General features: G+C 38.4%; 1 protein-coding gene across 2 annotated transcripts in view; it reads left to right on the forward strand.

The window, feature by feature from the left end:
- The first annotated feature begins 4151 nt into the window (after window positions 1-4151).
- Window positions 4152-25176, forward strand: part of ANKRD10 (ankyrin repeat domain 10) — a 33341-nt gene continuing 12316 nt past the window's right edge. Inside the window, exons 1-5 of one of the 2 annotated variants that reach the window (XM_037038356.1) lie at window positions 4436-4517; window positions 5036-5373; window positions 8770-8922; window positions 14345-14436; window positions 24894-25129. In XM_037038356.1, coding sequence (XP_036894251.1) covers window positions 5371-5373; window positions 8770-8922; window positions 14345-14436; window positions 24894-25129 — 484 coding nt within the window. In that variant the 5' untranslated portion in view covers window positions 4436-4517; window positions 5036-5370. Of the gene's footprint in view, window positions 4518-5035; window positions 5374-8769; window positions 8923-14344; window positions 14437-24893; window positions 25130-25176 lie in introns of both variants that reach the window. The other variant, XM_037038355.1, reaches the window with a different exon arrangement.

Here is a 25176-nt window from a genome sequence, read left to right on the forward strand (position 1 = left end):
TTAAAAAGCAAACCTATTTGAAGAAAAATATGATTAGTACAGATCCTACATGGATATAAAAATCCACGTTGATGTGGTAAAAATTTATAAGGAAGTGGTATCTGAATGACCAAAGTCTGGGAAGTTGTTTGCTTTGGACTGAATACTTGTGTCTCCCCCAAACTCGGATCAATGTGATGCTCTCTGGAACTGGGCCCTTTGGAAGCGATTAGGGTGAGATGAGGTCATGAGGGTAGGGCTTCCATGATGGGATTAGTGCCCTTATAAAGAGACCTGAGAGAGATCTCTCCCCTTCCGCCAAGTGAGGACACAGCAAGAAGGCAGCCACCTATGAATCAGGAAGAGGCTTCTCACCAGAACTCAACTGTATTAATAGGCAACCTGACCTCAGACTTCCAGCCTCCAAAACTGCGAGAAATATATTTCTGTTGTTTAAGCTACCCAGTCTGTGGCATTTTGTTCAGCAGCCTGAACAGACCAAGACACTGTTCTTACAGATTTGCCTTCTTAAAAGATGGGGCTGGCAGCATGGGGGAGATGGATAGGAGGGGAGAAAATGTAGACCAGATAATAGTAAGACTCTGGTGCCACTTTTAGGCCAGGGTGAAGGCACCATCAGAGTGGGATCTCCTGAATCAGCTGTAATTTGGGCATCTGTACGAGCCCCATAACCTCTCCTTACCTGGCCCCTCACTGGTCCAACACTTTTGGGAATTAAAGTCAGCTTCTCGGTATGGTGTATAACTTGGGGTCCTGCCTTCCTCTTTAACTCATCTCCCATGTCACAAGTTCACTATGTCCCAAATGTAATAACAGTGCTCAGAAGAGGCCTGCCAATGTCTACCAAATATGTGGACACTTCTATGCATTTCTTGGGTATTTCTTCAACTGAGCCCTGCTCCATTTGAGCAACTTCTTGCAAAACATGATCCTTTTTTTGGAAAACCACAACGCCAATCCTAACCACAGAGTTTTTGGATTTGGTTTTGATACATTGAGTCTTGAGTCTTCCTGTTTTCTCTCATGTATTTGAATCACATCTTCAAACAGCCATATTTGCTAGGTTGAAGGAAAAAATTATTATTCAAACAATTAAAGAAGAAAATTGTTCAATGACATTTGTTAAGGCACGGTAAGTAGATTCTACTCATAGAAGTGTGCACCTGAAAACTGTATAATTTTGTTAAGCAGCATTACCCCAGAAAATCAATAAAAAGGAAAAAAAGGTAGATTTTACTCAAGTAGGGCCATCATGAAGGGTGTAGAAACTACTACAGTGTGGAAGACCCCATTATTTCTTGCAGTAGGGGAGAGATCAGACTCAATTCTCAATATAGCACGAACAAGTCAGAACATATAACCACGACATGAGGTGGGCGTCCATGAATGGGAAATGGTTAAGAGGAAACATCAACTAAACATCAGAAATTCTGGCTAAGGGCTGGCCAGGGTGACCAGATTCCACCTGAGGGTTGTGGGGAATGAGGAACCTAATTAGACATCAGAGATGATCATATATGAGGGTGGGGGATTCTAACTAAACCAACTTAGTATTTTTGTTAAAATGGGACAATGTAGAGAGTCCAAACGCACAAGTCCAAACATTGAGGCCTAATTGAAATTCAGGAGAGTCAGAATAGTTTGGTCAAGGACAGAGTCTTTGTCACTTGTGGTTGCTTTGTCAAATAAAATTAAAGGATGTGAGTTACAAATCTACCTTTTTTCCCCATTTTTTCTGAAACTTTTTAGAAACAAGAGTCCTAAAGAAAATTGGAAATAAGTAAAAATTTTAAGAGTTGGGCAAGACTTGGGACCAACCAATTGGAATACTGGCATTTGAGAGTACTCAATAGACTCCCCCTTACAATTTTCATATACACAATTATCCTGAACATATCTTAAAGATCCATCATCACATACATGTTGGCTTATTTCTCTACAGCTCCCTAAATGTGTATATAGTCCAAGTAATCCTAAAGAATCAGGAAATCATATCAATTGAGGAAGGATGCACTCTAAGAATTCCATCACTATAACCTATTTTATTTTTGTCTTTATGCAGAATAAACACAAAAGTTAAAAAAATTAACAGTGGACTGGAAACTAGTCTGGTATTATTCTAACCTCTGTTACAGGTGTGCAGAAACTTTGTCCTTGGGCAAAGTCTATCTGTCCTTAGTTTATCTGTGTCTCAGTTTCACCGTTTGCAGAATGCAGCTAAGAAAGAATAATCCCTCCCTGTCCTTATTATGGATCAGAAGGCATGCTTTTTGACCTTTTGTAAAATGGGATGCCTCTTTCCCAGGAAGTATAGGAGTTATTATCAGGGTGTATATGTTAAATAGATAATTTGACTAATATCAGCTTAGTGTGTATACAAACAAAAATGATTGCCTTCTGGGTTCATAGCATATCTCTCTTTTTGGACTAAAAAAAAGTACTGCTTGAACTACTGAAATATTCTTTCTTGTCTCATCTAATAGATTATAAGCTCTTTGAGAGAAGACAGATTGTAAATCTCACTCATACTTCCCATTCATTTGTAATTGCTCACTGAATCAAAATACTTACTATTTTTTTCTCACTTTATCTACAACAGGGATGTCAAACTCATTTTCACGGGGGGTGGGTGGGCACATCAACCTCTCGGTTGCCTTCAAAGGGCAGGCTCTAACTTTAGGACTGTATAAATGTAATTACTCTTACCCTGGCTGGCGTAGCTCAGTGGAATGAGTGCGGGCCTGCAAACCAGATGATCACGGTTCGATTCCCAGTCAGGGCACATGCCTGGGTTGCAGGCAGGTTCCCTGCAGGCCAACTCCCAGCAGGGGACCCCACAGTCCCCCACAAAAGGCAACCATACATTGATGTCTCTCCGTCTCCTTCCTCTTCCCCTCTAAAGGTAAATAAATAAATAAAATCTTAAATGTAACTACTTAACAGTTAACCAAGAGCTATTGCCCCAGGTAGAAACACACCCCCGGGATAAAACAAGGTGGAGGGCTGGATTCCACCTGCAGGCCTTGTGTTCGCCACCTGTGACCTAGAGCATTTCCCAATGTGTTTTATCCACCATTGTACTCAACACACTTGTGTTTATACTGTTAACAATTTCCCTTCCTTAGGCATTTATTAACTTAATGCTGCTTATGCACCAGTATTTTCCCAGACATGTAGTTACCTACTTACAGTTTAATTACTGTGATTAGAATTTTGTAAAAGAAAAAAGGAAAACAATATACACAAGGAAAAATAATATATACAAATCAACTACATGATTAGAAAAGTACTATATAATCCATAAATGTTAATAGTGGTTATTTTCCAATTGGGAAATGATCGATAATTTTCACCAGAAAAAATTATTAAAAAATATAATCCTCAGTCATTGAAATAGAATTTAGCATTTCCTTGCACGCAGCAGTATTTCTTTCTCTGTATTTTTGCTACCTGTTCTCGCAAACGACCAGCAGGCGCCCTAATTAGGGCAGAAAGCGCGGGAATTGGTTGTCCGAACTCGGACTGGATTCTCAGATCCAAAGGAGCAGTGGTTTCCCACATAGGATTAATTTAGCGAATTAGAGGTGCACGGCTAAAACCTGGGGACTAGGCATTCCGCTTGCCGGGGAGGTCACAAAAATCCCAACTCTAAGGCCCTGCCACTGGGCCGTCCACTGCGGGACGATCAGGACACTGCCTTGCCTGGGCAGGGGGCACGGCCAAGGGCCCGTCGGACCAGCCGGACCCGCAAAGTCAGGGGGACACGTGGACACTGTCCACCCACTGCCTCCAGCTCAAAGCCCCCGCCCTCATTCCCCGCAGTTCCTGGCATCAGCCCCAAACCCCTGCAGCGCCAGGCCCCGCCCCCCACTCCAGGGCCCGCCCCCCACTCCAGGCCCCACCCACGGTTGCTGGCTCCACCCCGACTGCAACAGCACCACCGTTCGCTCCCGGGACCCTCCCTGGTCCTAGCGGCTCTCGGTCTCCGCCTATCCCAGCGTAGACCACGTCCTTTGCTCCACTAGGCCCCACCTCCACTGTTCCGGGCCGCCCTCCGGACTCCAGGTCTCCAGGCGTCAGCCTCCGGCCCCACCGCTGCAGGCCCCGCCCCCCAACCCCGCCCCCCGTGCGCGCTTCTCTCCGCAGCCGGCGGGACGCGGCGGCGGCGGCGGCAGCAGCAGCGGCAGCAGCGCTGAAAGCGGTGTCTTGCTTCTTTGTGTTCAGGCGGCGGCGGCGGCCTCTCTAGTCGTCACCGGCGTCCGGCGTGTCCTCTCGGCCCGCCGGTGCACACTCTTCGGTGACGAACTATGTCGGCTGTGGGAGCTGGCCCGGGCGTGGAAGCGGGCTTCTCTAGCGAGGAGCTGCTATCGCTCCGCTTCCCGCTCCATCGCGCCTGCCGCGACGGGGACCTGGCCGCACTCTGCTCGCTGCTGCAGCAGACGCCGCGCGCCCACTTAGCCGCTGAGGACTCCTTCTACGGCTGGACGCCCGTGCACTGGGCCGCGCACTTTGGCAAGGTGGGCGCGGGCGCTTTAAGGCGCCATTTTCCGCGGCTTTCCTGTGGGGGTCGGGAAGATGGGGGCTGGGGGGCGCGGGGCGTGCCGGGAGCGCGGGCAGAAGCGGGATCCGCTGCGGCGGTGCCCGGAAGGGCCCGGGGCGTGTCGGGACTGTGGGGCCGGAGCGGGCCTAGAGGCGCCCCGAGGGGCTTGAACGCTTGTGTGGCGGCCCAGGTTTCAAACAGGGGTGGCCTCTTGGAGGCGCCGGCTTCCCGGTTGCGCCGCCTCTGGCGGAGTGAGAATTAGCGCCTGCAGTCTGAAGGGAGGTTCGGGACCACCCCCCGCAGCCTGTGCTGGGGGCCCGGGCCTCCCGCGGCCGGCCAGTTTGGGTGGTGGTGAGACGAGGCCCTCTTGGGGGCGCGCGAGCTGCGCGAGCTGCCCGAGCACGGGTGCTTCTGGGGACAGCCGCGGGGCGGCCGGGATCTGGGCGCTGTGTGACTGCGGGCCCTGGTGGTTTTCTCGCTCCCGCTCTGACCCAGGGGAGGATTACTGGCGTCGGGAGCAGAGCCGCGGAACGCGGAGGATCGGTGGGCCGGGTTAACCTCCTTAAAGGCCGAGAGTTGCCAGCGCCGAGCTGCGTCCGCGGGAGCCGGAGCCGGAAGGGGTCTGCGCGTCTCTGGCTGACGGAACTGCTGCCCGGGGGTTGCTTCGGAGGCGCCCCCTTCTCCCCTCGCCCCTGCTCCCGCTTGAACGAGCGTGTACACGAATTATCTGGAGACAGCTTCTGTGTTAGCTGAAGGTTGTATTTCAGATGATTTCCGTGGTGGGATGACCTGGCTGAATTGTAAAGTCATCAGACCGTTGTGTAAGATGAATGGTAACACTTAAAAAAATTGTTTTGGGGAATTTTGTGTGTAATGTTTGTATGCTTGAGACTCTTAGCTTGTCCAGTTTTAGTAAAATCAGTGATGATTGTATTATCTTGGTGTGAGTTACTGTAAAGGTGTTAAATTAGGCAGAATTATTTTCCCGTGATAATTTGAGAACAGATTGCTACTTTAATTTTTTTTAAGATTAGTTAACATTTTCCTCGCCTGTGCAGTAAATGGGATTTTTAAACTAGAGAAGTAGTCATAAAGTGACACGGTGCGTTTCAAAAGTAACTAAGATATATATTCCAAAATCCATGGACATTAAAAATGTTCCCCTCTGAAACCATGAGGTTAAATTGAAGAAATGGTTTTTGCAAAAATAGATGCAGGGTAATTCGAAATAACTTACTTTATTTCAAGACAGACCTGAACGTCTAACTGGTGAACGTGCTTTACATGACTCTTGGTGCTACGTTCATAATACGATTGTATCTTTTGGGAAACAGTTTCTGATTCCTCTCATAAAATGGAAAAGTCAGGAGTTTATTTTATTGAAACAAATGAAAGGGAGTTGTGACAGTGGGGTGAGGCAAGTAACTTAACGGTAAGATCCCAAGGCACTAGTCTTTGTAGTTGTGTGACTATAGTACCAGTTGCTGAAAAAGCACCCACGGGAAATCAGTCCTTAAAAGTAATAAAGCCCTCTTTCCTGCTCTCCTCTTTCTAGCCTTGAATGTAAATAGATTTCCCAAGGCAATCAGTGATCTGAGGCATTATCTCCCTCCTGAGTGCATCTTGCTAAGGTTTAATTTTACATTAAACTGTAGGTAACTCTCAAACATTTTTTGTCTCTGTGTTTTGGGAAAAGACCACCCTAGTAACAGGCAACGACAGCTTTTTTTTTTAAAGGCTTCCCTGTGGATGCCTGTCCTCAGTGGTCATTTAGAGTATTATTTACTGGCCCAAGGGTGCCTACCGGTATTTCTAGGGATAAATAATGGTCATAACTACTTTAAAATGCTTAAGCTGGTGAACTTCATGTTATGTGTGTTTTATATACGACAAAAGTAAAACTGACTTTTTGAAAGTCTCTGCTTTTATAGAACATGAGTAGTAGATTAACCTCAGAAACTAAATGTTGTAACTAGAAGCAGTTACTATAGTGTTTTCAGCTGTCTTTAATTATTGTATCTGTATTGTCTTTGGTACAGAAGGGGCCATGCAGAGGTATCCAACCTGCGGTCTGCAGGCTGCATGCAGCCCAGGATGACTGTGAATGCAGCCTAACACAAAATTGTAAATTTTCTTAAAACATTATGAGAGGGTTTTGTGATTCCATGTCACAATGTGTTTAATGTGTGGCCAAAGAAAATTCTACTTCCACTGTGGCCCAGAGACACCACAAGGTTGGACACTTTTGGGCCATAGGAAGCATCATTCTGTCTTTGAGAAAAAAGCTGTTTGGACAGAAATTAGGCCAGGATTCAGTGCTGTAGGTTCCCAATTCCTCCCACCCCTTGAAAACAGCTTCCCTTCTTTCATATACATTCAAGGCTACACTGTCTGTGCAAGTGCCAATTTAGCATTTAGCGTATTATAAACTATTCCCAACTTTCAAGCTTGTGTTTCTAGAAATGTGCCAGTTGTGCACAAATTACCTAAACTTTTGTGAGGCTTATTTGTGCCCAGAACACTATAAACATTTAAAATCTTTAGCTATACCTTGCTTTTACAAGCTATCTTATTGAACAATATTTTTCAAAAATTTCAAACCCAATTTTCTAAATTGAACTAACAGGTAACAGATTTAAGTCCAGGAAGTTCTCCTCGATTGATGTTAAGGTTAACAGCTTTTGTCATGCCAGGTGATTTTCATCCTTGTTTCATTTTTGTTGGATTTGACAGCTGTTCATTCTATCACTAGTTTTGTCAGCTTTCTTTTTTACTCAGTACATTAACAAAGGAAGTATATAAAAATATACCAAAGTTGTCTCTTTATCAGCTGCCACTCCCAGATTCAAGTTCCTTGAAGACAGATATCATGTTTTAAATCTGTGTACTCCCAACTGTGAGAACTCATCTGACAAAAATGTTGATGGCAGTAATTTGCCCTTTGCAAGGAAAGGCTTAAATTTCTGAAAGAAGATAGGAGACATGGGGTGAGATGAATACACAGCTATTCTTCATTTGAGGTCTGCCCTTAGGACGAGAAAGAATTTTGGCAGTTAGAGCTTTTTCAGTAATTGTGCATGGCTCCTTGTCAGGGGGAAACAGGGCAGTCTGGAGTCCAGCTCCTGAGGACACAGAAGGTGGAAAAGTATAATTTCTTGAGAACAACAGGCCTCTTTGGACAGTGCTTGGCATGTGTTAGGCATTAATTAAATGTTTGTTGAGTGTGATGAGTTCTTTTACCCAGAGGCTAGTATAATTTGATGCCTGGTTGCAGTCTTATCTTGATTTTTGCCTTCCTTTTAGTCACCTGACAGGTGCAGAACTTAACTATGGTTTAGTCCTTTCTGCATTTTTCCTCTGTACAATCAGTTTGAAAAGACAGGCCTGCCCTCTCGCTTACTCTACACATCTTTTCCCTGAAAAAATAATTTGAAGGGTGGGCCTCAATTGAGTATTTGTCAAATGCTGCATTGTATAAAGGTGTACAGTTGTGCAGACTGCAGAAAACAGCCTTTGACTATGCAGTTTCCCATGGCTACAAAAACTTTTTTTAACCTACCACTTTAACGTTTTTAGAGTAGTGTGTGAAAGTGGCAAAACCTAGCTTTGATAGAAGACTGAATGAAGCAGTTTACTCTTATTTGGTCTTGCTCAACGGTAGGAAAAAAAAATATTTAAATTTATGTAGTGTCAGGTTTTGTTTTTTTTTTTAACTGAAACAAACTCACTTTCAGTTCACTTCTTTTTTTTTTTTAAATATTTTATTTATTTATTTACCTTTAGAGAGGAAGGAGAGAGGGAGAGAAACATCAATGTATGGTTGCCTTTTGTGCGTCCCCTGCTGGGAGTTGGCCTGCAGGGAACTGGCCTGCAACCCGGGAACTGGCCTGCAACCCAGGCACGTGCCCTGACTGGGAATCAAACCGCGATCCTCTGGTTCGCAGGCCTGTGCTCAATCCACTTAGCTACACCAGCCAGGACAGTGTCAGGTTTTTTCAACTTTATATTTCTATGTGCCAACTTTTTAATAAGGAAGAATGCTCTTTCAAGTGCTGTTTAAAATTTGTATAGTATTGGGAAAGAATGGCTTGCTTTGTTCTCGTAAACAGGAAAAAATTGATAACAAAAATGCCACTTAATCTCTATTATACAATTTAGATTATTTGAGGATATTTAGTAGTATACCAACATTTGTGTATGTTTCATTTCTCTTTGTGCTGTTTTCGAAGTTGGAGTGCTTAATACAGTTGGTGAGAGCTGGAGCCACACTTGATGTCTCCACTACCCGTTATGCACAGACCCCAGCTCACATTGCTGCTTTTGGGGGACATCCTCAGTGCCTCATCTGGTTGATTCAAGCAGGAGCCAGCATTAACAAACCGGTAAGGGAGTGTCAGTGATTGACTTGGTGTTGTTTGTTTTCTTTTTCTAGTTGTAATTACATGGTATTGAGTTTTAAATTGAGGCCTTAATTAGAGTTTGCTATTTTTACCTGTGGGCTCTTTGGACTTTATGTTTATTGAGTTACTTGTGGATAATAGGCCTTTCACAAAGGAAAGCTTTCTCACCTATTATGTGACTTACCATGATCTACACTGACCCAAAGTAATTTGCCCCAGGTTACAGTTGTAACTGAAGGACTCTGCCATAGGGCCCAGCTTTCCTGGCTCTCCTGTTCACAGCTGCCTTAGCTTCGTTTCCACTGATAATTGTGGAAACATATCCATACTATAGCAAAAGAATGGCTATTAAATCATCTGCATGATTAAGTTAGCCTTTGAGTGACCTATAATGGCCAATGTTGCTTCAGATACAAGTTGGGGGTGACAATGCAGATAAGAAGACATGTGTCATATAGGAAATGACTCCTGGACACCAGGTTTTGTATTTAAGCATACAGACATGAACATGAGAGTGCCAGTTTTTTATGGGGTGTTTTCAGTATTCTTTTCACACCAGTTGCAGGGGGTGGGGTGCGGCTCAGCAGGGGCAATCCACAAGAAGAGTGCTTGGCTTATTGGGAAGTTGCTTGAATTCCAGGGGTAGTGTGACTGGAGCATCCCCCATCTTAAAACCCTGTCCCAGGACGGATTCAAGGGACATGTACTATGCATGGGCTTGGTAGCTATTCTTTATGCCTTTTTTCTTTTCCCTTTATCTTATTTTTATACCTTTTTTCTACTAATAATCATAAAAGGCCTACTGTATGCAAAGGAACTTTTATTTCCTCTTTTCTGCTTTTCTGTCTTTCCTAATTTTCAGTCCTTTGTGATATCCAGGTATAAAATATTTACAATCCCTCTCCTAAAGATAACACAGCTACCCACTTACAAGGCAAGTAATTGAAGAAAGGCGTTTTAGCAATGATTTAACACAAGTATCCGTGGGAAAGGGGAGTGAGGCATAGAAGGGTAATTTGTTCTCCGTAGTAGACTTTTAACAGAGAGGACGGTAAAGGGAGAGCACTGGATTTTAGGCCTGTTTCTGTTACTAAACTGGAACTCAGGAGATGGGACAATTTTTAGGTTTACCATGCTACCTCTTTTTCTTTGTTCCATCTCCCTGCATGGTGCCTTTATATATACAGACTTTTCTGCTGCTTTTTTACTTTTATCCACTTATTCAGTAACTATATAACCATTAGGAATTGGCAGTCTTTCTGCTTGTTTCATTCCTGGTCCTGCATTCTCCTTTCTTCCCCCTTTCTCCCAGTATAGAAAGGGCAGTGGGGCTTGATTACACATTCTGCTACCTCATCTCTCTGGCCTTGGGCAGGTTATTAGTCTGTGGCTTAATCTTATCAATAAAATGTGGACAATCCATGTATGGTAGTAATTAATGTTGAATTTTAATATGGAATTTAAGTACAGAATATTCTGTATGTTCGTTTTTATTAAATTGTTATATAGCATCTAGTTTAGAGCTAAAGAAATTGTCTAATGCTACTTTTCAGACCTTTTAAAATCTAGAAGCCCACTTTTCATATAACATTTTTAGCAGCTCAGTATTTTTCACAGGTAGCAAGCTTGTTCCCTGCCTCCTCTGAGCTGCTGTAGATAGCACTATGTGGAACTGTCTCTTGAACTCTGCTTCCAGGGCTAGAGTCCCCCAGGTCCCCAATCACAGCCCTCCATATGTGTTACCTGCTCACCTGGTTCAATATACCCAAGCTCTCTATGTATGAGAGTGTTGCTTGACTTTCTTAGGGATATTGGCATTGCTCCTGAAAGCATCTCAGGTGGCTGTGCTCACTAATGCTCAGTCTGAATCTCAGATGTTGTCTTTAGTAGGTAACAGTGGGACTGCTGTGACAGGCACTTAGTGACCCTTGAGGTCCCAGTAGCTATGACAGGCACTCAGTGACCCTCAAGGTCCCAGTAGCCCTTTTGTTGGCCACCCCCAACGCACCATTGACTCATCTTGAGGTAGACTGTTTTTCTCATTTTCTAGATAAACTAGTATAAAACCAGATTCAGATTTTTCTTAGGCTTTTTTTGTGTGTGCATGTAATTTTTTTGAACCTAGTATAGTATTCTTTTTTTTTTTTTTTTTTTTTAGAGAGGGAAGAAAGAGAGAAAAGAAACTTCATTGTGCGGTTGCCTCTCATACACCCCCTGCGGGAGACCTGGCCTGTAACCCAGGCGTGTGCCCTGACTGGGGATTGAAGAAATTACCCTCAGGCCAGCACTCAGTCCACTGAGCCACACCAGCCAGGGCCTTAATAATATTTTGTTCGTTTTAACCCATCTTCTAGTTTTAATATTTTGGCGTCTTAATGACTAACCACTTTTCTCAAGTTTAGTAAATACTATCTGCCATCTCTAAGGTTGGCATCAGGCATTTCTAAAACTTAGATGTACTATTTAGAGGCTCAGTGTTCTAAGTTTTACCAAAAGGAAGTGAAAGCAGTTTTCAAGTGATTTATTTTTGTAAGTCTATAGCAGTGACTTTTCAACCTTTTTCATCTCATGGCATACATAAATTAAATTCTGCAGCACACCAAATGAATATATATATATGTGTGTGTGTATATATATATATATTATGTTGGCTATTGTCATTTTTAAATTTGACAGTCTAAGGGAAAGTAGGTCATTGCCCCTGACTAAGTCGTCAGGTATTGCATGTTTTAACAATTCTTGCAGCATACTAGTTGAAAATCGCTGGTCTATAGTGACTACCCATGGTTGTCATTTTTTTCTGTCTGCAAGTCATCTCTTTAATACCACTTCTAGAATTTTGTTGGCATTTGATGTTGCTTTTATAGTTTCCTGTAACTGGATTAAAAACAAAATTTTTGTTTATTTAAATTCAAGGTGACTTGTGCCCCCAGCTGGTATAGCTCAGTGGGTTGAGTTGCAAAGGGCCTGCGAAGCAAAGGGTCATGGGTTCAATTCCCAGTCAGGGCACATACCTGGGGTGCGGACCGGGTTCCTCAGTGAGGGGCATGCAGGAGGCAGCCACACATTGATATTTCTCTCCCTTCCTTTCTGTCTGTCTAAAAATAAATAGATAAATAAATTCAAGGTGTGCCTTGTCTTTAAATTCCTGGTTACCTCTCCCATTTTTCTTTATTACTCAAGAGTTTGCCAACAATACTTCTAGAATCGTACTACAAACTATTTGGTACTCTTGAAATGTGATTGGTCTGACATGTAACCTTAAAATGGCTCTTTACTCTTACTCTCTTGGCTGCAGTTTTCTTTAAGCAGTTTATTCTGTCCTGTCCAGCTTAATGATACTCTCCTGGTATAACACAAAACAGGAGCAGGGTAGTTTTGCTTTTTCTCTGTCACCTGTTACTGTCCCACCATTGTCTAAAAATAGTGAAAANAGGTGTGCCTTGTCTTTAAATTCCTGGTTACCTCTCCCATTTTTCTTTATTACTCAAGAGTTTGCCAACAATACTTCTAGAATCATACTACAAACTATTTGGTACTCTTGAAATGTGTTGGTCTGACATGTAACCTTAAAATGGCTCTTTACTCTTACTCTCTTGGCTGCAGTTTTCTTTAAACAGTTTATTCTGTCCTGTCCAGCTTAATGATACTCTCCTGGTATAACACAAAACAGGAGCAGGGTAGTTTTGCTTTTTCTCTGTCACCTGTTACTGTCCCACCATTGTCTAAAAATAATGAAAATCCTTACTTTTGGTTCCAAAGGTAGCTTTAAAAAAAAACAACTTTCTTCTTCTTGAGGGTTTTTGTTGTTTTGCTTTGTATTTTTGAAACATCTCATAAAAATATCAATTCTGCTTTCCCTGGCAATATCTGCCAGTAATTTTTATTTGTCCTTATTATGTACCCACTCTCCCCCAATTTTGGGGGGAGGGTGGGGGCTTGTTAAGGTCCCTGGTTCAGTTCCCAGCCAGTGCCTGGGTGGGTTGGGGGCCAAGTGCCCAGATGATGTCCTGAGACAGGCAGCCGATAGGTGTTTCTCTAGCACATTAATGTCTCTCCCTTTCTTTCTCCCTCTCTTACCCTCTCTCTAATAATAAATAAATTCTGTAAAAAAATTTCTTTAATCTGAGTTCAGAAGATAGTTTCTTGTACAGCCACATGGTTTTCTTTGTTTTTTTCAAATAAAAAAATAATAATGGGATTATTATTTTTAGCTATTTGTGTCACTTTTGAGCATATTTTAAAATAAATATGTACTTTTCCCTCCATTAAGCAGTCAAGTCTTTCATAATACATTTTTCTATAAAATAATGTACCACACTTTTACATCTCATCTCAGTTTTTCCCCCTGTGAGTAAATATCCATTGATGAGGAGCTCAAATACTGACTGAATTTATAAATGAACTGTTTTCTAAGTACCAGACACTTTGTACATTTGCCCCACTCCTGCTTTATGTCTTTATCCCTTAATTATGTGGTAGTTGTCTTCTGCCAAGTTCAGCTTCCGGTGTCATTGAAGTGTGATTAATTCAGGAACTGTTGCTACTTAGCCACTCTGAATTTCCCAGGCAAAAAGTCCTAAATCAGTTTTTCTAGCAGAAATGACTGCTCTTGATTGTTGTTTCTTTTTTTTACCTCTTATTTATGTGAGAGCTTATAAATGAAATGGTGTTTCAGACTTTTCCATTCATGCATGTAATCTGTCTTTTTTTTTTTTTTAGATGAATCGTTAGTTCCTGAGTCTGCTCACTTCCTCTGCCTCCTTCAGCCTTTTTTCTGAACATAAATCTGATTTTAATGCAGGCTTTCTAAAAGTACTCACACAGAGTTGCCCATTACAAGTAATAGCCTTAGTTGTATTGTATATAAACTGGCTATCTTTGATCCTTGTGTTCTCCTTCCCCATCATTTCTTGGCCCTTTAATCTCAAACATGTATTCTAGAGTGTAGTCCTAATTCAAGTTCAAGGTTTTAAAAAAAATCCAAGGGAAGCACTGATGATATTTTGACTCAAGCTAGCCTTGTGGTAGATAGGGGTAAACTAGACCAGACTTTAGATACTGGTGCTATTTCTTGGCCTTGATTATTTTTTTTTCACTTGTCAGAAGACAATTATTTTGGATTTTATTTGCAACGTATTTGTGCTAAGACTCAGGATAAAATGATTTCTAAACCACCATCTAGAGTGTACATGCTATCACTGCTATAGAGGCCCCACAGATCTTTTTGTTCTTGATCAAAGCATGGCCCTTCCTTGGTCTGCTTTTATTTTCTCTTCACATCTACATTTTGTGTTCTGCTTCAAATTTGGCTTACCCTGTAATGAGGTGGTACATGGTCTGTGTTAGTTATTTTACTTGAAAATGTGAAGTCTTGTTGGACCTGTGTCACTTTTTGTTTCAGGACTGTGAGGGCGAGACTCCCATTCACAAGGCAGCTCGCTCTGGGAGCCTAGACTGCATCAGTGCCCTGGTGGCCAATGGGGCTCACATCGAGTAAGTGACTTTGTTTTTTTTTTTTCCCCAACCAAGATGTAGTCAAGGGTGTTATATTTAGAGACAGAATTTAGAGCAAGCAAAAGTCCTAAAGTTTCTTTTTAATATTAGTTATATAATTTTGCTTTTTTAGATCAGTTGGTGTTAGTGAGCAACATTGTGCAGGTTATGTTGACCATAGAAGGGGCCTTAATTTTACAGCACTAACAGAATTCTTGCCATGAGAGAGAGCATATTAGGATGGAAAGAGCACTTAAGTAATTAAACTTGGAACCCACCATCATTATTGACTTTGCCACTAACTAGTTGTATCACTGTGGGCAAGTCTTCAAACTTTTATTTGCCAAGTTGAAATTTCAAAGCAAGGTCCTTGCATTGGATTTGAATATTTTTCAGGCTTCTTGGCTCAAAAAATTCTTGGAGTTAACATTCCTAAATTTTTAGTTCCTCATCTTTTAGCAGATATGACCTAATTACGACTTTCAGTCGTTTGTAACTCCTTGTAAAATGTAACCTGTATACAGTAAAGACTTCAAACTCTCTCTGGGCTTTTGATACTGATGGCATTATTTTAGAATATATTCGTTTTAGCCCAGTTTACATCAACTAACTTATTTATGGTTTGGTAAAACAATAGTAAAATTTAAGTGTATTGATTTTAAAATGTTATTTTGTATGTAAATTATGAGCTAGCTATGGCATACATTTATTGTAGGTAGCAAATTCATTTGTATTTACTTAAAAAATTTATGTTATAAAAATTTTTCTTCTGCAGTTCACAGCATTAACAAAATGGATGCGGTTTTCACCCTTAAGTGTTGAGTGTAAGCTATAGAGCTATAATAACCAAAATAACTATAATACCAGCTTTTTGGTTTTACCTTGAGTGTCTTGAATATTTAAAAATTAATTACAAGCCACTTTATATAATTGGAAATGTGAAATTTTAGACTTTGGTAGAAATAAAACCCATGAAACTAACTTAGTTTAACCCTTTGGTTTCCACTTCATTGTTTTGACTCTGTATTATAATAAATATTGAAAATAGACCCTGGACAATAAAACCATATAGGTTAATGCAAGACCTGTCTCATATCAGGGGCTATCATCAGGCTGTTAGTATCTTAGCTTCTATTTCCTTAAGTATTACTGTTAAGGTTAGTTCATTAGTTTGGACTTGGATCACTTACTTCTGTAGTGATTTAGTATTATAAATACGACCTGTATTAACCATTACATTTCAGGGAACCTTGCAATTTCATATGTAGTTATAACTTAAGGTAATGTAAAAACAATTGAATATGTGTTATACAATGTTAAAAACATTGAGATGATCCTCAGTGGATTGCTTCAAAGCAAAGATATATATGCAGTTTTCTTAGCTGTATTTAGATTAAAAGCTCATGTTTAATAAGAGAAGCTTTGCTTATAAAATACAGAGTCATATAAAATAATTAAGTTGCTTAATTATCATTAATTGAAATAATTAGATGTTAATCTCTTAATGACTTATTTTTCTAAACAATACTGTTCATTGGTCCTGAACATTTTATTACTAAAATGTAAGTTTTATTCATTTTAAGGGATAGCTTAATCCTTTAAGCCAATAAATATCTATTGCTATGTCCTTTTAATAGGTGTCTTTTTAAAATGAGATCATTTTATTTACAATTCTGTCCTTGGTTACAGGACCCTCGAGTGTCTCTTTTCCACCAAGTGTGACTGAGCATGGCCTCAAGTGCCAGTCTGTTTTTCCTTCTCAGTATAAGAGCCACTCCCTCGAGACCCTGCATTATGGTGATTTCCCTTGACTGAACTTTCAGATTTTTTTTAGAAGAAGTATTTCACCTGAGCTACCTAGCCAAAAGCAATTCTTAAATTTATAAGTCTTTGGATTGAGATGGAGCACAAGTAATCATTATATATTGCAATTTTATATAGCACTATTTAGTTTTAACATTTAGATAAAATGTCAGTATTGCCAGTAAGCTAAATTATAAATTGCTTTCTGACTGTTCTGCACGTTTTTATAGTTTTAGTCTACCAACAAATAATAGTTCGATTCCCCCAAATTACAATATTTAGATCTGTTTTATTTGTTTCTTATAATGCCTTAAAGTTACTTATTTTTTTTCCAGTTCAGAACAGGCTAGATTATTTTTTATATTACATGCCATAATACTTAGGAGATAATATAATTTTTTCTTTTCCCGTGAATACATTAAAAATTATCGCATATCAGCATTTTATCACACTTGGTGGTATTTAATAATCTTGTTCTTAATTCCTACTTTGCTTTTTATATATCAGCTGCATGAAGTGGCCAAAGTCTTAAATTGCTGCTTTTTGGTCATTGGGTAGATAGTGTGAGGGCAAGCGTACCACACATCTGGGGCTACAATGGTTTGTTATATAACTAACTTGTCAATGTAGGCTGCATCTGTAAGATAACGCATGTCAACTGCTGTGCATCGTATTACATTTTCTAGCACCACACGTGAGTATATTGATGCAGTTTTTTTTTCCTTCTCTTATTTTACATCTTGAGTTTTGGTGCCAAGTTTTCTTTTTTCATGTGAGGTTTGTTTCAGCTTGTATGATAATCATCATTATTTGCCATTGTTTAGGTCTAAAAATAAACATACACAGGAATGAATGTCAGTTCTGTGACCAGACTTAATGTTTGTGTACTTAAAATGATCTAAACCTCTACAGATGCTTCTCATTTTTTCTCAGATACGGAGTTTTCATTAAGTTGGTCATTATCCTTTATTTTGCTTGCACAGCAGTTCAGTTTTTCATTGCAGCCAATATTCAAATGCTGCTTGCTTCACACTTAAAATTTTGATTGGCAGAAAGGCATATACTAACATGAAAAAGTTGCATCATTTTTCTTTTGTGATCAAACTAGTAACAATATAAGATTGTCTTAATGTGATTTTGGAAAAATGTTTAAAAGCTTTGCTATCAGCTGATAACTAAGAAAACTATTTTACTGCTAACATTGTCAAGTGCACATTTTGAGCCTTATTATCTTTACTTTTAGCATTTTGGCACCATTAATTTTGGTTACTTTGTATTTATTTTCTTGAGAGATTGAAGTGGTGAATGTTTACATATTAACTAGATATTTAAGTAGCTTTTTTGATGCCTCAGTAAAAATAAAGGAATTTAGCAGGATTTAGAGTGAAACCAGAATTACTTGTATCTCAGGCAAATTTGCTAGTCCATTTTAATATACAGTATACAGGTGCTGGTGTTTCATCAGGCTGTGACAAAGTCTCATAGCTTTCTATAGGAGAGCATTTTTATAGAAGCCATTAATTCTGTGGTAATCAGACTTTCAAATGAGCTACATATATTTTAACTTAATTATTTTGATCCCAAGAAGAACTTAACTATGATCATCAGATTCCTGGAGAAACATCTATATAGCCTTATATAAAAATAAATTCATTGACTCACTCTAAAAAAAACTTCTTTGTCTAATTTAGAAAACAGGCATGATTGGCTATAACAAAAGTCTGACATGTGATCTTTTTGATGTTGCAAAATAAAAGTATGTTGCTGAACTTCTAGGAATATTTCACTGAAATGGAGTTGGTTTAAGTTTGATTCATATTTGATGGCCATATTTATGACATACCTTTATTTTTTTACCCATAGAGCCTGTCTGGAAGCAGAATTTTCGTTAGAGGAAATCATGTGATGAGTGTATTTTTAATATTAGTATAAGAAGTTTATAATTTTTGCATTTGGCAAATTCAAATTGGCCATTCATTCATGTTCGAAATTCATGGTTTCATTTCATTTTCCTTTCCTTTCTTTATTTTATATTTTTATGGTTTCTTTTCATTTGTTCATTTACTTGTCCTTCAGAATAATATTTTAATTATGAAATTTATTAAAATTGTAACTCTGAATTCATAGTTTCTGATTTTGGGTCTTCTGCATTCTGGTCACTCTTACCTAGTGTTGCCTTCCTTATATAATTGTCACTATGGCAAACTTGTCTGATCTTGCTATTTCCTGCATCTTTTTTTTCCTTTTATTAACGTGTAACAAGCAAGGTGGAGGAATTAACTTCCTGAGATAGCTATTAAAGTTCTGCCTGATGGGCAGGAGCAGGTGACGGAGTGACAATACTATAGAATTCTTGACGGATTTAGTCTAGAATTTTTATTATTTTTTGTGCTTGAATAATATATAGGTTTTAATACTTTAACCACTGCTTTTATAAATAGTGCTTTCAAATAAACCAATGATTTCTAAATCCAAATACCTTTTTCCTTTTCTAAAATATAGTGGGAGCATGTTAAGTACTTTATCAGAGTATTTGAATGATACTCTTGTATTTTAATGTATGCAAACATAATTGGGGTTCATTTTCAGTGTTATAAAACTATCCTCATCAGTTTTGAGCTTAAAGTGAAAACTTGGCACCAAATTTATTCAGGTAGAAACTTTAAAAAATAGTTTCCTCTTATTGTTACCTAAAGAATTTATTTAAGAAAGTCTTCATAACTATTTAAGAATTTGGATACCAAAGGGTTAAAAATACACATTTTTCTTTTACTGAAGAAATTTTAAGATGTTTGCTAATGTTTATTTGTACAAATGGACATTTAGTAATGTTTTTAATTTTTTTTTAATGATTCCATGTATTTGCTTATTTCCATCTAGGAATAGTTACTAATGTATTTGAGATACAGCATACCAAATTTTAAAGTAACCAGAATCGTGAGTTAATGGTTTTTAGTCCATACTGTTAAATTTTGTTGAAATATTGACATAATTAAATTGGCTCCATGCTAAAAAATATTAGACGTGATCGAGAAGGCAGTGTATTAGAGCAATAGCTTTTGGTCAAGGAGGTCACATGACAAATGGCTTACGCTCAGTAAATGTGCTTCTGCACCTCATGTATGTATATGTATTTTTAATCCAAATGTTGCCTGCAAATATGTGATCCCTTATTATTTAAGTTTCCTGTTTTATGAACCATTGCCCTTTTTAAATCACACAGAAGATTCTGAATCTGTAAAAACTACACATGTCAATGTTTTACAGCTACGTAATTCGAATTGACTTGATTTTTTCAAGTAATCCTAGAAAGGGGGAGCATTCCATATAGAAACTGCTGAAACTGCCACAGGTGCTTCTCCGAAAACCTTACAGTTGTGGCATTGAATGTTCAGTATGGCTTCCTTTCTTCACACGAGGCATACTGTTGAGGTATTTGTTGCGGTGATTGGTTTTAATGCTAATCTAGGAATTCAGATATAGAGTCTTTAGATTTGCATGCTTTGCTTACCCTAATTTATGATATCTACCTTTTTATTTGTAAACTAACAATAGTTAAGTTGAGATCAGAATTTTAACAGAAATATTATTTATATAAAAATTGTGATTATCTTTTATTGTCACATGGCATTAACAAAAAGAAAACATCCTGAAGGTGATGTGATAACTCAGATTCTAAAAATTATATTTCAGGTTTTTCAAATTACGAATAAAAACTTCTTATTAGAATGTAGGCTTCTCATATATTCTAATGTTGTGACACTATAAGTGGAAAATAGATGGAGGATTAGCTGGCAGCAGAGTGGAGTTTTGTTTTAAAGTCATTCTTAGGTACAGTAAGTTTAATGTTATGTTCAGAATTTTATTACAGAAAATATAGTATATAAGCAGTTACACTTTAACTTTAGTAAAGTTTAAAAAAACACCAGTTTGATTTTGCTGGTTTTTTAGCAGAACAAATAACTCATAGTAAAAATTATTATGTCTTCCTATGTTTTCATATTCTAATTTTGAAAGAATTTTAGGAACTATTGGGAGAAAATGAGTGGTCTGCCCAAAGATGGCTTTTCATGTTCTTGCTGACTGTTAAAGGAACCAGAACCTACAGATCACTCCCATATAAATAACAAATTGATCTTACCAGCCTAAAAATCTGATCATGTCAACTTTCATTTAAAGGAAATAAATTTTTAAACACCAACAAACTTGACCCAATTTGAACATCAAGTTGATAGATACCTGATTTTTTAAAATCTCTGCTCATTTTCTAAGATTTTTAAGGTGATATTAGGACCAGAAGGGTGAACTACAGCTATAGAACAACTTGGTCCCATGGGGGATCTCTCTTGTTCTCAGAAATGGACAAAGGAGGATTTTAGATCAGTCGTAGTCTGTTTGCCCAAGCATCAAACCGAAGGCACTAAATTCAAAAGTGTATGTTTTTAAAAGACTTAGTCTAAAATAATATCTGCAGTTTCATTACTACCCCAATTTTTGTGCAAAATTAAGTTTTTGAGAGTAATTTTGAACATTTTCTTCCAGATTCTGTAAATTTCTCTTTGGACAAGTGTGTGTAAAGGCTGCAGTTTGGATTGACTTAGTCTTTACCAGCATCCCACTTGTGGAGGCCAGGCCACTAGTGCAATGTGGCCTGTCACACACACATCAGACACCTGTGGAGTGATTGAATACTTATTAAGCAGTAAGAAGTGATTTGAGGAATTAAAACCTTTAAAGACAGTTTTTACATTATTTGTATGAAATAGATTGCCTTATTTGAATTGTAAGACACTTAGAAATTTTAACAGGAAACACTGAAATGGAATAGGAATGAATGATTGTATTCTACATGTTCTCTCAGGGTCTTGTATTTCATACTTTAAAGTTTACCTTCGGATATTTTTCTTGGTATTTACATTTTATGATTTAATGGATTTAAGTTATTCTTTTGTTTGAATTGATTAGTGCATAACGTTACTAGAAAGACTTTTTCAGGATCCCTCCTACACACAGCTATTATTAAGAATAGAGAGGACTAGTTACCAGTTTTGTCTCTTGGTTAAATGTTAACAGATCCAACCTGCTGCTTGTTTTTGAATGGCCCATAAACTAAATGATTTTTACATATTTAAATAGTTGAACAAAAAGAATATTTTGCTACTCATAACATTATATGAAATTCTAATTTCAATATAAATAAAAGTTTGTTAACATACATAGTTAAGCTTGATTGTTTGCATATTGTCTGAAGCTGCTTTCAGGCAGCAATGACAGAGTAGTTGTGATTGAGATTGTGGCTTCTAAGACCTAAAATATTTATTTTCTAGCCCTTTACAGAAAAGGTACCTACCCCTGAATTAGATGATTTCTAACATTCCTTTCCAGCCAATTTCTGTAAAGTACAGTCTGTGATTGAGCAGCTACTTGGAAGTTTTTAAATGTGAGCAGAGCAGAATTAGGGAGTTAAACATTTCATAGTATAGAGACTGAAGGAATGAATGTAGGTATATAGAAGAGGAGATGGCAAGGAGAACATTCAGAGGCAAAAAGAGGGGAATGTCAGGTTTTGTTAGTGTGTATCAGGGTCAGGTGTTAACAGGTCTTTTGCTTGAGAGGAATATTAAACTGTAAGTATATGTTGTGTATATTCCAGTCCTTAGTAACATGAGAAATAGTACAGTTGAAATCTTTTGTAGCTCATTAGAAGCAGAGAAACGATACTTTGATGTCTATTTTCTATAATAATTTGGGAGGTTGCCAAAATTATAATCTCCCAGTTCTTCCACAGTCATCGAATGTCTCACATCCTGCTATCTGTCCATACAATTTATACAATAGAAGGTTTAGACTTCCCTTTTGGCTCACTCTAATTTCCAGTCCAGGTTGACTGGGGATTGTTCTTGTTTACTTGCATGGTCCATGCATAGGGAATATATAGCATAAGTTGGCTATAGTTCTTCTTTGGAGTTTTGAAGATAATGCCTTGCAAAGCCTGGAAATGTGGTTGGCTCTTAGCTCAGTCAAGTGATGTGCAAGTGTTTGACTACTTTTGGTAAGGGAGAAGGCAGGGTAAGGTGATGTAAGCAGTATTATCTTAGGTCTAGGCACATACTCCCACTCAAACATTTATGGTCTCTGGATATTGGCACTGATTTGTTGCTTTTTTTTTTTAGTCTATATTTCCATGGACGAACAGTAAACTTGCTATTCTGTCCCAGATTCAGTCTGCTATTCTATTTCTGAATGGAGGAGTAAAGCAATTGAGTGAATTTTGAATGTTATTCTTTTCAACAACTTCCAAATGTTGGCATGCTTCTTAAACATGCTCCTTAAACAAGCTTTCCTTGGTGATCTGGCATTTATGATGGTAAATGCCATTTTAAAAATCTCTGTGTGACCCAGCTGGTGTGGCTAAGTGGATTGAGCACTGGCCTGCACAGGGAAAAGTTACCAGTTCAATTCCCTGTCAGGGCACATGCCTAGGTTGTGGGCCAGGTCCCCACTTGGGGGCATGTGAGAGGCAACCTATCAGTATTTGTCTCCTTCCCTTCCTTTCTCTCTAAAAGTAAATAAAATCTTCGAAAAAATTTTTTTAAAGAAATGTTTTTTTTTAATCTGTATGTTGTTCTTTTTTATTCTCTGGTCCACTAAGGGGTGATCTTTGTTGTCAAACTCAATTTGTTCTAATTTAAGCAGTGGCTTCTCATTTCTCTCTTCTTTGATGTTAGAGAGCAAGTCCATGTTTTACCTGTAGAAATGATCATTGTATAAACTTTGCTTACGTTCTGGGTGTTCATCTTTTCAAATTTTGACAGCTAGATTTTTTTTTTCAGATGGCAGCTTTTATCTTTTTTGTTCACATTCCTGAAGAAGTAGGAATTTTTAGGCTGTTTTCACTTGTGCTATCTTCTAAAAATGAAATACACTACTTAAATATCATCCAGCTATACATATTTTAATACTACATTTGCATAACATGTTGACATTGAAAATCAAGTACGTGATAATTTTGTATATATCTAATTTGCTGTGCCCAAACTTTGGTGTCTACTTCCCCTTAAATATATATGTCAAAATTAAAATACTAAGGATTCTGGAATAATATTCATAAAAATTCACAGCCATGAGGTAAAATTAAAATGTCAATTTTAGTACCCAGTTAGCTGTACACAGCTGCCTTATTTGTTTAAGAAACTATTGATGATTTCTAAGATTAAGTCCTGTCTTTTATATCTGATAAAATTGAGTTCGGGCTTTTGCCTTTCTTCAAAATATGTAATATTTTCTTTATCTCATTTTCTGAGATGTGAAGACATGTTTAATGATTATCCAAAAATATATAGATTTGTCATTCCTAAAGTTGGAGCTTTATGAGCATGATGGCTGGAAATATGAATTCAAGGCTTATTATTATCTTTAAAAATGAAAAGCCCTTATTTGCCCCCAATTCTCTGGTTTTCTTGCTGGAAAAAAATTTTTTTAATTGACCTAGAAAAGAAGCATTAAGGATTCTGCATTGGTTATTTCACTTAACACAAAATAGAGCCTTACTCAGTGGTACCTTTTCTCTCTGTTCACAGCATAGCTTACTGAGTAGGTTTGGGAGGTATCTTTGCTGTTTGGTACTTCTGCGGTTTCAGTTTATCGACTTGTACCTAACAATCTGTTTTGCTTTCTTTACAGATTTGTTTCACAGACCAGTGTTTTTTCTTGTCCTTCAGGGAAACTTCAACATGGACTTCCTTTTGTTTTTTAAGTTTTTGTTTCCTAATTAAGGTCTACAGGCTCAACTGGTTCTTTTATATTATTCATCTTAATTCAGATCTTTCATTTATGTTCTGCAACCACTTCTTCCTTTTAATTTGAATCTTAGCTACTACAGAAGACATGAGACCTTTACTTATTAGTGTTATTAGCCACTTAAGATTTTATTCTTTTCAGTAGTAGGTCTCAGCCTGGGACATGAGTTCCTGAAATAGTATTAGACTTTCACAGGAAACATCCACTCACATGCTCTAGAATTCCAATTCCTGAAAGTTTCCTAAGCAAGGCCAAAAAATATAAAACACCAAAAAAAAAACCCCTCATCTTTTCACGTCTCCAGTCTGATGCTAAATTAATGTCAGGACATCCTTCTAAACTTCCACTTATAGTGTCACATGTTAGCATAAAATCTGGCTTGTCAGAAAGCCAGTTACACACCTTTGTTTTTAGGAAGCCGATTGTTATGAATGCCATGGACAATTTCAGTACGTGTTTGTTTGTTATTATTTTACTCAAGCTAAAGGAATGGATTATTGAAATTAAGTGCAGATAATATAGAATTTAGGTTAAGTCTGAAGTTAGCATAAATTTAGGTTCTTCAGACTAACAAAAAATGATTTGAGAAGTTAAATAGGAAGATGCCTTTAAAAAATTTTTATTTTTACTATATTGATTTTTAAATTATTATCTCCCAAATCTTGCTTAGTAATCAAATGTGCATAAGAGAAGTTAGTTAAAGAGCTAGGATGATTAATTCCTTCTTTAATGAAGACTTGCTGTAAATCTGTATACTCTTTCATATCACCTTCAGATAGTTAGTCAGTTCGTCAGGAGCAGAGACCAGATGAAAGTATTAATGACATGTAATTCAGTGTTTTTGTGTTGTACAGCCTGAGAAATGCCAGTGGCCTGACAGCAGCAGACATTGCTCAAACCCAGGGTTTCCAAGAATGTACCCAGTTTCTCTTGAACCTCCAGAATTGTCATCTAAACCGTTTCTATAATAATGGCTCCTTAAATGGGGGCCATCAGAACATATTTCCTAATCATGTTAGTGTGGGAACAAATCGCAAGAGATGCTTGGAAGATTCGGAACCCTTTGGAGTAAAGAAGGCTAGAACTGAAGGTGAGACCACTTCATGTGTGGGAAAGGGCAGTTTTGTTTCCTTTCTT

This window comes from Sturnira hondurensis, unplaced genomic scaffold (genome assembly GCF_014824575.4).
Source record: "Sturnira hondurensis isolate 20B ecotype Veracruz unplaced genomic scaffold, ASM1482457v3 Scaffold0024333, whole genome shotgun sequence".
In the NCBI taxonomy this organism is placed as follows: Eukaryota; Metazoa; Chordata; class Mammalia; order Chiroptera; family Phyllostomidae; genus Sturnira; species Sturnira hondurensis.